This window comes from Primulina eburnea, unplaced genomic scaffold (genome assembly GCF_022965805.1).
Source record: "Primulina eburnea isolate SZY01 unplaced genomic scaffold, ASM2296580v1 ctg1426_ERROPOS348043, whole genome shotgun sequence".
NCBI classification, from domain to species: Eukaryota; Viridiplantae; Streptophyta; class Magnoliopsida; order Lamiales; family Gesneriaceae; genus Primulina; species Primulina eburnea.
In genome coordinates this window covers 1-12,269 of record NW_027330954.1, presented here as the reverse complement: position 1 = coordinate 12,269, position 12,269 = coordinate 1, and the positions used below count along the sequence as shown (strand labels likewise).

Sequence of the window (12,269 nt, the reverse complement as noted above, 5' to 3'; positions counted from 1 at the left end):
AGAAATACTATCGTATGCAATTGTTATGAATTTCCAGCATATATATGTATGAGCTTATGCAGAATTTCAGAGTTTGAAGTGTATATGATAGTGGTTATGAGTTATTGATATGAAGTATTGATATTGGAGTTGATTTGGTATTACAAGATCACGTCGTTATGCCGTCGAAATGTACCGAAAATGAATATTGATTCGTACATGTATTGGTTGAGTTGAATGTTAATCTTGTATCTATTGAACATTGAAATTTCAGATTCATCGTGCCTCACTTCGACATCGAGACCACGACATCGATAAAGGTTTAACAACGAAAGGTATATTTCATGTTTTGTTTTGGGAAGACACAACTCAAATGAGATTCAATTTGAGTTTCCCAACAAAATCACATATTAGATTGTTGGTTATATTTTGAATGCTTATGCTTTGTTTATAGATTCATATTCAAGCCTTTTAAGATAGGTGAGTCATTTGGTAGATTCTCCAAATAACTACACGTTCGGTGGTGTCAACGCTTCGGATCAGAATCACTCTGATTGTAGATATTCGATACAGTCAGGACCGAAGTCTAGGAATAAGATGTAACGCCACCCCGAATGGGAGAGTGGGTGGGAGACTTGTTACATCTTATTCACACCGGGATCCCTAGAGTTAGATACGAGTTGAGTCAAGATATGAGTTTGAATAGTATGAATTACGTTTCATTGATTATGAGACGTATTGTTATTGATTATGTGCATGATTGTTTTATCTGTATTTACTAATGTGACATAATTACTGAAACATGTAATATGATTTATGAAATAATATGACATGCATGTATACATGTTTTATATTGGGATTTGTTCTCACCGGAGTTTTCGGCTGTTGTTGTGTCTGTATGTGTGCATAACAACAGGTAGGGCAGGATCTGGGTCGCAATAGAGGTGAGAGATGGATATAGCATGGTGATCACGTGCATAGCAGATGTACTAGTAGTTTGTACTTTTGTCATGTACTGTATTTGAATACTGGTTTGTTGAATATGTACTGGACAAGACATGTATATTATGTTTGTAGAAATAAAATAAATAAAGACCTTGTGCATGTTTATATACATTTGAATTAATGTTAAAAGAAATATTTTTTATGACCCACATTTTCCAATTAATCCCAGAAAGAATTGAGTTAGAGCCCGGGTTCCCACAACAAGTGGTATCAGAGCAGTAGGTTCTGTAGACTGAGATAGAATAGAATGAGCAGGGTAGATCGAGTCATATTCCTTGCTTTATGATGTGCCAGCATGATTTATTGATTTCCCTATTACATGTTGTATTGTTATCAGAACCGATTTACAGCATGTATTCGCAAAGACTGAATCAGAACCGATTCTGGATCAGAGGTATATGAACAGAGGAGGACTGAGACAGATTGTATAGATTGTGTATTAATCTGTTTGATATTCAGATATGCCGCCTCGACGAGTACCGCAACCAGCAGCAGGTCGGGCACCAGAACAGGGCAGTACATCCAGTGATCCGATGGACGTGAATGCTACACCGATGGAGACTTTTCTTAAACGGTTTCAGTATTTCCGGCCCCCGACATTGAAAGGCACAGAAAATGCAGTCGAGTGTGAAAGTTGGCTAGAGGATATCGAGATGCTATTTGAATCCCTTGAGTACACTGATGATCGACGAGTGAAACTATTTGTGCACCAATTGCAAGATGTAGCAAAGAATTGGTGGATTACTATGAAGAGAGCATTGGAGCACCGTGGCACACAAATTACTTGGAAGGTGTTCAAGACTGAGTTCTATCAGCGATTCTTTCCGGTGTCATACCGAAAGGACAAGGGTGCCGAGTTCGCCAATCTGAGGCACAGACCACTGAACATCGAAGAGTATGTTGCCAAGTTTTCATCATTGCTCAGATTCGCTCCTCATGTTGCTGAAAAGGAAGAGGCCGTTGCGGATCAGTTTATAAATGGCTTGAATCCAGAAATCTTTACCTTGGTAAATACCGGTAGGCCCAACAACTTTACTGATACGTTGAATCGTGCCAAGGGAGCGGAAGCTGGATTACTTAGGCAATGAAGCATTCCTTATGTTGCACCGACTCCTAGACCGCCACTACTTTCATTTCAACCCTCTCCCCGATTTGAGAGTGGTGGTAGCAGTAGCGGGAGAAAAGATCAGCTGAAATCAAAGGGGAAACAGTTCAAGAGATCAGGGAGCAGTTCGTCGAGCTCCAGCGGGTCACGACAGAGAGGTCCTGGCCAGGGTACAGAGTATACAGGTGTGTACTGCAGTTCGTGTGGAGGTAGACATGCCACCGAGCAGTGTCAGGGTGTGATGGGCAGATGTAACATATGTAGGCAACAGGGACACTTCGCCAAAGTCTATCCACAGAGGAGTTCACAGAAATCTCAGGGTGCAGGGTCTTCTGCATTAGTAGCTCAGCCTGAGAGGCAAGCTTCGTCTGTCCATTCCTTCCAGCCAACCTCTATACCGACTCAGCCTCGAGCCATAGGTAGGCAAACAGTGAGCCAGCCCCCCAGACAACAGGCTTAGGTGTTTGTATTGACAGAGGAGAAAGCCCAAGATGCACCAGACGATGTGATCGCAGGTAACTGTTTTCTTTGCGGTTATCCTGCCTATGTTTTGATAGACACAGGTGCATCTCATACATTCATTTCTGAGCGCTTTGCATTGTTGCATGCTTTGCCTGTCGAGTCCTTAATTGTTGTAGTGTCTATTTCTTCTCCGTTGGGAAGTGGTCTTATATCTGTGACTTCAGTTAGACATTGTATACTACAGTTTGAGGGGCATGAAATTGATTTAGATTGTATTGTACTTGGGATAGTTGATTTTGATTGTATTGTTGGGATTGATATGTTAACCAAGTACCGAGCCACTGTAGACTGTTTCCAGAAGATTGTCAGGTTCAGACCAGAGATGACTGACGACTGGAAATTCTACGGGAAGGGTTCTAGATCTCGGATTCCCTTAGTGTCTGCTTTAACTATGACCAGATTGTTACAAAAAAGAGCATAGGGGTTCCTTATATATTCAGTAGATCTACTGAAATCGAGCCCAGCATTGGCAGATCTGCCAGTAGTACATGAGTTTGCCGATGTATTCCCAGACGAGATTCCAGGGTTACCTCCAGTTCGAGAGGTAGATTTCAGCATCGATCTTATACAAGGTACAGCTCCCATATCTCGAGCTCCGTATAGAATGGCGCCTATTGAATTGAAAGAACAGAAAACCCAGCTTGAAGATCTGTTGGCCAAGGGTTACATCAGACCGAGTGTATCTCCTTGGGGTGCACCAGTGCTATTTGTACGGAAGAAAGACGGTTCGATGATATTGTGCATTGACTATCGGCAACTGAACAAGGCGACGGTGAAGAAAAAATATCCATTGCCTCGCATCTATGATTTATTTGATCAGTTGCAGGGATCCTCTGTCAATTCAAAGATTGATTTGAGATCCGGATATCACCAGCTGCGAGTACGAGATATTGATATACCGAAGACAGCATTCCGAATCAGGTATGGACAATACTAGTTTATTGTCATGCCTTTTGGTTTAACGAATGCACCAGCGGTGTTTATGGGATTGATGAACTGTGTCTTTCAGAGATATCTAGACGAGTTTGTTATTGTTTTCATTGATGATATTCTAGTTTACTCGAGAAATGAGACTGATCATGCCGAGCACTTAAGAATTGTATTACAGACATTGAGAAATGAGAGATTATATGCTAAATTGTCAAAGTGCGAGTTTTGGCTGAGACAGGTTATGTTTTTTGGGCATATCATATCTGGAGATGGTATTTCTGTGGATCCGAGTAAAGTTGAAGCTGTAATTAGTTTGCCGAGGTCGACTTCTGTGCAAGAGATACGCAGTGGCAGATCTGCCAGTAGTACATGAGTTTGCCGATGTATTCCCAGACGAGATTCCAGGGTTACCTCCAGTCCGAGAGGTAGATTTCAGCATCGATCTTATACAAGGTACAGCTCCCATATCTCGAGCTCCGTATAGAATGCCGCCTATTGAATTGAAAGAACAGAAAACCCAGCTTGAAGATCTGTTGGCCAAGGGTTACATCAGACCGAGTGTATCTCCTTGGGGTGCACCAGTGCTATTTGTACGGAAGAAAGACGGTTCGATGATATTGTGCATTGACTATCGGCAACTGAACAAGGCGACGGTGAAGAACAAATATCCATTGCCTCGCATCGATGATTTATTTGATCAGTTGCAGGGATCCTCTGTCAATTCAAAGATTGATTTGAGATCCGGATATCACCAGCTGCGAGTACGAGATATTGATATACCGAAGACAGCATTCCGAATCAGGTATGGACAATACTAGTTTATTGTCATGCCTTTTGGTTTAACGAATGCACCAGCGGTGTTTATGGGATTGATGAACTGTGTCTTTCAGAGATATCTAGACGAGTTTGTTATTGTTTTCATTGATGATATTCTAGTTTACTCGAGAAATGAGACTGATCATGCCGAGCACTTAAGAATTGTATTACAGACATTGAGAAATGAGAGATTATATGCTAAATTGTCAAAGTGCGAGTTTTGGCTGAGACAGGTTATGTTTTTTGGGCATATCATATCTGGAGATGGTATTTCTGTGGATCCGAGTAAAGTTGAAGCTGTAATTAGTTTGCCGAGGTCGACTTCTGTGCAAGAGATACGCAGTTTCATGGGTCTAGCAGGCTATTACCAACGATTTGTCCGATATTTCTCCAGTATAGCAAAGACGATCACTCAGTTAACACAAAAGAACACTCCATTTGTGTGGTCTGAAGCTTGTGAGTCTAGTTTTATGGAGAATAAACGACTGACCAGTGCTCCAGTATTAACGATACCTTCAGGTACGGGTGATTTCGTTGTATATTGTGATGCATCTCACAGGGGATTAGGATGTGTTCTTATGCAGCGAGGACACGTGATCGCATATGCCTAGAGACAGTTGAAGCCACACGAGGTTCGCTACCCAATTCATGATCTTGAATTGGCGGCTATCGTATTTGCATTGAAGATCTGGCGTCACTACCTCTATGGCAAGAAATTTTAAATCTACTCTGATCACAAAAGCCTGAAGTATTTATTTTCTAAGTCAGAGTTGAACATGAGACAGCGTAGATGGCTTGACTTATTGAAGGATTTTGATTGCGAGATCAAATACTATCCAGGGAGGTCAAATGCAGCAGCGGATGCCTTGAGTCGAAAGGTATGAGCCTTATCCTTATCGACGATAGGTGTTTCAAATTTAGTTGAAGATTGATGTTTGTCTGGTTTATCATTTGCCACAGATAGTAGACCATTGAGACTTGCTACAATTCAAGTTGAGTCAGATTTGATTATGAGGATTAAGGAAGCTCAAAGAACTGATCAGAATGTACAGAAATCGATTGATATGGTCAGATCAGGACATCAGTCTGAGTATCAAGTACATGATTATGTTTTGTATGTAAATAACCGTCTTGCAGTGCCAGATATTTGAGATTTGAAACAGCAGATATTGTCAGAAGCGCAATGTAGTCGGTTTAGTATCCATCCTGGTGGCAGGAAGATGTACAATGACTTAAAGACACAGTTCTGGTGGAAACAGATGAAGTCAGATATTGTCGAATTTGTGTCTAAGTGCTTAAATTGTCAACAGGTGAAGGCAGAGAGAAAGAAGCCTGGAGGTCTACTTCAGAGTTTGTCTATTCCTGAATGGAAATGGGACCACATTTCCATGGATTTCGTGACGAAGTTACCTCGATCATCCCGAGGCTGTGATGCGATTTGGGTCATTATTGACAGATTAACCAAATCAGCTTGTTTTATTCCATACAGAATGACGTATAGACATGATCAGATGGCAGATATATATGTCCGAGAGGTAGTCAGATTGCATGGTGTGCCGAAATCGATTGTATCTATTCGTGATCCACGATTCACTTCTCATTTCTGGCACAGTTTGCAACAGGCTTTAGGTACGACATTGAATGTGAGTACTGCTTATCATCCCCAGACAGACGGGAAGTCAGAGCGGACTATCCAGACTTTAGAGGATATGCTGAGAGATGTAGTACTAGATTTTGGTACTAGTTGGCAACATTCACTACCACTTTGTGAATTCTCGTATAACAACAGCTATCAGACAAGCATCGAGATGGCACCGTTTGAAGCTTTATACGGAAAGAAGTGCAGATCTCCGCTGTATTGGGATGACATCTCAGAGGTACTAGAACTTGGGCCTGATATGATTCGTGACATGAAAGAGAAGGTGAAGATAATCCAGAAGCGGATGAAAACATCACAAGATAGACAAGCCAAGTATGCCAATATCAAATGTAGACCGTTAGTATTTGAACAGGGAGACAAAGTATTTTTGAAGATTTCTCCTTTCAGAGGCGTTGTGCGATTTGGAAAACGTGGGAAGCTTTTGCCTAGATACATCGGTCTTTACGAGATTCTTGAAAAGATTGGTGATCGAGCATACCGACTTAATCTTCCTCCTTCTCTATCTGGGATACATGATGTCTTCCATATATCGATATTACGGAAGTATATACTAGATATTTCTCATGTCATCCAGCCTGACGAAGCCGAACTAAATCAGACTTTGAGTTATTTTGAGCAACCATTGCAAATTCTGGACCGAAAAGAAAAGCAACTCAGAACGAAGACTTTTCCGCTAGTGAAAGTCCAGTGGAGTCGTCATGGCACTGAAGAAGCAACTTTGGAAACAGAGTCAGAGATGAGGCAGAGATATCCCGAGCTATTCCGATGATGTGAGTATTTTATTCAGTTTTGATTATATTTCATCTTGTATATATATACTGCGATTGATTGCCTGCGAGTTCGAGGACGAACTCATATCTAAGAGGGGGAGAAATGTAAGGCCCGAGAATTTGATTATCATAATCAGATTTGTTTTGTTGATAATTAAGATGATTATAAGTGCATTGTATCGGACCGGAAGAGACGAGAAAATATACAAAAGTGGTGTAAAGGACAAGCGGCAGCGCACATGCGCGAAGAAATACACGCAGATGCGCGAGGGGTCCAGAAGCCCTCGCGCATATGTGCGAGATAAGGCACGCATATGCGCGACATTTCCAGAAACATTGGCGCACATGCGCGAGTAGATACGCGCATATGAGCGATATGAAGCGAGCATATGCGCGAGGTGTTGAAATAAACATTGCCGAGACAGTATGTCTCGCACATATGCGCGATTTGAGGACGCGCATATGCGCGAGAAGTCCAGCATGCATACAAAGTTGACATATGTCTTGGACATCATTTAAAATGTATCTTGACCTCTATTCCGCACTTCTTCAGAAATGAAACCACTGAGAGCTACCAAGGAAGAATGTTTTTAAGCTTCATGCCATAGTAGAAAAGTGATTGTGCAAAATCCAACCACCCGATCTTGAATCCGAATCCATATTTGTGCTTCTCTTGCTTCAAGCTACCAAAGGATGTAAGTATTATCACTTTTCAGCATGTTTGGAGTTGAGATGATTGGGGAAATCAGAGTTTGATTGTTATTATTTGTTCTTATGATTATAGTGAACGTTTATTCGTAATCGGATCGAAGAAATACTATCGTATGCAATTGTTATGAATTTCCAGCATATATATGTATGAGCTTATGCAGAATTTCAGAGTTTGAAGTATATATGATAGTGGTTATGAGTTATTGATATGAAGTATTGATATTGGAGTTGATTTGGTATTACAAGATCACGTCGTTATGCCGTCGAAATGTACCGAAAATGAATATTGATTCGTACATTTATTGGTTGAGTTGAATGTTAATCTTATATCTATTGAACATTGCCATTTCAGATTCATCTTGCCTCACTTCGACATCGAGACCAAGACATCGATAAAGGTTTAACAACGAAAGGTATATTTCATGTTTTGTTTTGGGAAGACACAACTCAAATGAGATTCAATTTGAGTTTCCCAACAAAATCACATACTAGATTGTTGGTTATATTTTGAATGCTTATGCTTTGTTTATAGATTCATATTCAAGCCTTTTAAGATAGGTGAGTCATTTGGTAGATTCTCCAAATAACTAGACGTTCGGTGGTGTCGACGCTTCGGATCAGAATCACTCCGATTGTAGATATTCGATACAGTCAGGACCGAAGTCTAGAAATAAGATGTAACGCCACCCCGAATGGGAGAGTATGTGGGAGACTTGTTACATCTTATTCACACCGGGATCCCTAGAGTTAGATACGAGTTGAGTCAAGATATGAGTTTGAATAGTATGAATTACGTTTCCTAAATTATGAGACGTATTGTTATTGATTATGTGCATGATTGTTTTATCTGTATTTATTAATGTGACATAATTACTGAAACATGTATTATGATTGATTATGAAATTATATGACATGCATGTATACATGTTTTATATTGGGATTTGTTCTCACCGGAGTTTCCGGCTGTTGTTGTGTCGGTATGTGTGGATAACAACAGGTAGGGCAGGATCTGGGTCGCAACAGAGGTGAGAGATGGATATAGCGTGGTGATCACGGGCATAGCAGATGTACTAGTAGTTTGTACTTTTGTCATGTACTGTATTTGAATACTGGTTTGTTGAATATGTACTGGACAAGACATGTATATTATGTTTGTAGAAATAAAATAAATAAAGACCTTGTGCATGTTTATATACATTTGAATTATGTTAAAAGAAATTTTTTTATGACCCACATTTTCGAACAAAGATCCAATTAATCTCAGAAAGAATTGAGTTAGAGCCCGGGTCCCCACATGCAACCTAACGACTTCCTTGAAGAACAAATCCGTAATGTTTGATGCATCATCGGTTTTATGACAAGCAATAAAATGTGCCATCTTAGAGAATCTATCAACAGCAACAAATATTGAATCCCTACCCTTCTTAGTCCTAGGCAACCCCAAAACAAAGTCCATAGAAATATCAACCCAAGGTTCACTAGGAACAGGAAGTGGTGTAAACAATCCATGTTGTTGTGTTCTAGACTTAGCTTATCTACAAATAATGCACTTTTCACAAACACGCTCAACTTCATGTTTCATATGTGGCCAATAAAAATGTTCGTGCAAACAATTCAAAGTTCTAGCCATACCAAAGTGCCCCATCAAAGTATAGGCATACCATACCTAGACTAGATGATATGTTAGATAAATTGCATGGTGCTTGTATCTTTAACAAAATTGAGTTCTGAAATTCCGCTGTTATTTTATTAAAATCAGTCAAGGGCGTTACAATTGAGTTCTGATTATGCAATAATCATCATGTAAACGGTGAAATCCCCGCTGGGATGACTCAGTTCTTCGCACAGTTTGCGGGGAATAATGATATGGCAGCCAGGCCTACAGGGCCCGAGGCTACTTATGAGATTCATGTCTTTCAGATTTTGATACATGTTATTGATATCTATTTCATGCTTTTATATCTGTTATATGATTGCATGTATAAATTGTAGGGGAAATGTTCAGCCCTAAGTGTTGTCAGTACAAGTCTCAAATGCTCAACATGCTCTTCTAAATCTTTGCTATACACAAGAATATCATCAAAATAAACCACAACAAATTTCCCTATGTATGCACGCAAGACATAATTCATTAACCTCATAAAGGTGCTAGAAGTGTTAGTTAAGCCAAAGGGCATGACCATCCACTCATATAACCCGTATTTGGTTTTAAAAGTATTTTTCCACTCTCTATGATAGCATTACACTTTTACTTATTTACCGACTCTCATGGGGTCATTAGGTGGCAAGGTTGGTTGTTTTGTCGAAATATATAAGAGTCGATGCATTGTAGTCGGAGATTCACCCCTTACATGTCCTAGGCATACATGAGTCAATAGTCCTAGGCATACCAGGCAACCTAACGACTTCCTTGAAGAACAAATCCGCCATGTTTGATGCATCATCGGTTTTATGACAAGAAATAAAATGTGCCATCTTAGAAAATCTATCAACAACAACAAATATTGAATCTTTCCCCTTCTTAGTCCTAGGCAACCCCAGAACAAAGTCCATAGAAATATCAACTCAAGGTTCACTAGGAACAGGAAGTGGTGTATACAATCCATGTGGTTGTGTTCTAGACTTAGCTTGTCTACAAATAATGCACTTTTCACAAACACACTCAACATCACGTTTCGTATGTGGCCAATAAAAATGTTCATGCAAATAATTCAAAGTTTCAGCCACACCAAAGTGCAGGGTGCTTGTATAGGCATCCCATACCTAGACTAGATGATGTGTTAGATGAAGTGCATGGTGCTTGTATCTTTAGCAAAATCGAGTTCTGAAATTCCGCTGTTATTTTATTAAAATCAGTCAAGGGCGTTACAATTGAGTTCTGATTATATCCAACCACTTTTGCGTATGATCCTTGTTCCTGGACATTGGCACAATATACAGAACTCAAAAGAATATTCATTTCCAAGCACCACTTCCTGTTCCTAGTGAACCTTGGGTTGATATTTCTATGGACTTTGTTTTGGGGTTGCCTAGGACTAAGAAGGGGAGGGATTCAATATTTGTTGTTGTTGATAGATTCTTTAATATGGCAAATTTTATTGCTTGTCATAAAACCGATGATGTATCAAACATTGCGGATTTGTTCTTCAAGGAAGTCGTTAGGTTGCATGGTATGCATAGGACTATTGTAACTTGTCGTGATGTTAAATTTTTGAGTTACTTTTGGAAAACTTTGTGGGCTAAAAAAATGTAATTCATCTAACAAATTATTCGCCATTATCCTTACCTTGTTTGCATTCTACTTTATAGACTCATGCATGGTGCTTGTATCTTTAGCAAAATTGAGTTCTGAAATTCCGCTGTTATTTTATTAAAATCAGTGCAACACAAGGACTTCCCAGGGGGTCACCCATCGTAGTACTGCTCTCGCCCAAGCACGCTTAACTTCGGAGTACTGATGGGATCCGGTGCATTAGTGCTGGTATGATCGCACCCAACATTGAGTGGGCTATTTATTCTAATATCCCTCGAGTACGTGCGGGCCGGGCGTCGAGAGACAAAACGCGGCTCTGCTATCGCCGCATCAAAACCCCGGGGTTATACGTTCTTGTGCGAACGCAGCACTTGGATGGGTGACCTCCCCGGGAAGTCCTCGTCTTGCGACCATTTACGTAAATTATTACTAATACATTCGAAATAATTGTTTTTTAACAAGCAAACCGTCTCTGGATTAATCTTCATGCCCAATCGTGTAGAAGAGGCTCACAACAACAATAATAGTTCAATTTTCAAGAAAATAGTAAAAAAAAACAAGAAGAATAAGAAAAATTAGCGAAGTTTAAACTATTCTTACGCTGAGATAAGAGAAAATTTAACCAGAATCGAATTTCGACCGTCCTATGCCGATGTCTCGGAAAACGGAAACTTACCAAAAGCGGAAAATCGCAAATTGGAGGGTCTTAGAGAAGGAATTCGGCTAAAATCTCGCCAGCTCATGGCGGAGTCAAGAGTCTCGTTCGTTGACACGTTTACAATCAAATTAGCACACAGTTTTGTCCAAATCCGACGCGGGCCCGAGCTACGATAATTTCACATGTCTTATCTGGTCCGATCGAGGAATCGTAAAAAGAAAAACACGAAAAGGGGTGCAACACGAGGACTTCCCAGGGGGTCACCCATCCTAGTACTGCTCTCGCCCAAGCACGCTTAACTTCGGAGTTCTGATGGGATCCGGTGCATTAGTGCTGGTATGATCGCACCCAACATTGAGTGGGCTGTTTATTCTTATATCCTTCGAGTACGTGTGGGCCGGGCGGCGAGAGACAAAACGCGGCTCTGCTCTCGCCGCATCAGAACCCGGGGTTATACGTGCTTGTGCGAACGCAGCACTAGGATGGGTGACCTCCCGGGAAGTCCTCGTCTCGCGACCATTTACGTAAATTATGACTAAAATATTCGAAATAATTGTTTTTAACCAGCAAACCGTCTCTGGATTAATCTGCATGCCCATTCCGTGTAGAAGAGGCTCACAACAACAATAATAGTTCAATTTTCCAGAAAATAGTAAAAAAAAAAAAACAAGAAGAAGAAGAAAAATTAGCGAAGTTTAAAATATTCTTACGCCTGAGATAAGAGAAAATTTATCCAGAATCGAATTCGACCTTCCTATGCCGATGTCTCGGGAAACGGAAACTTACCAAAAGCGGAAAATCGCAAATTAGAGGGTCTTAGAGAAGGAATTCGGCTAAAATCTCGCCAGCTCATGGCGGAG

General features: G+C 40.5%; 1 protein-coding gene and 2 non-coding genes across 3 annotated transcripts; 1 reads left to right on the top strand and 2 right to left on the bottom strand.

Annotated features, from left to right (window-relative positions):
- Nucleotides 1–1,445: 1,445 nt before the first annotated feature.
- On the top strand, nt 1,446–1,954 carry LOC140820759 (uncharacterized; the record flags this gene model as incomplete). Its single annotated transcript, XM_073181104.1, has 1 exon — nt 1,446–1,954. A coding segment is annotated over exon 1 (509 nt), but the record flags the coding sequence as incomplete, so codon positions are not given.
- An 8,920-nt stretch (nt 1,955–10,874) lies between these two features.
- Nucleotides 10,875–10,993, bottom strand: LOC140820765 (5S ribosomal RNA). The gene has a single exon (XR_012115575.1). It is a non-coding gene; the product is annotated as a 5S ribosomal RNA (ribosomal RNA).
- Nucleotides 10,994–11,640: 647 nt separating this feature from the next.
- On the bottom strand, nt 11,641–11,759 carry LOC140820764 (5S ribosomal RNA). The gene has a single exon (XR_012115574.1). It is a non-coding gene; the product is annotated as a 5S ribosomal RNA (ribosomal RNA).
- Nucleotides 11,760–12,269: the final 510 nt, after the last annotated feature.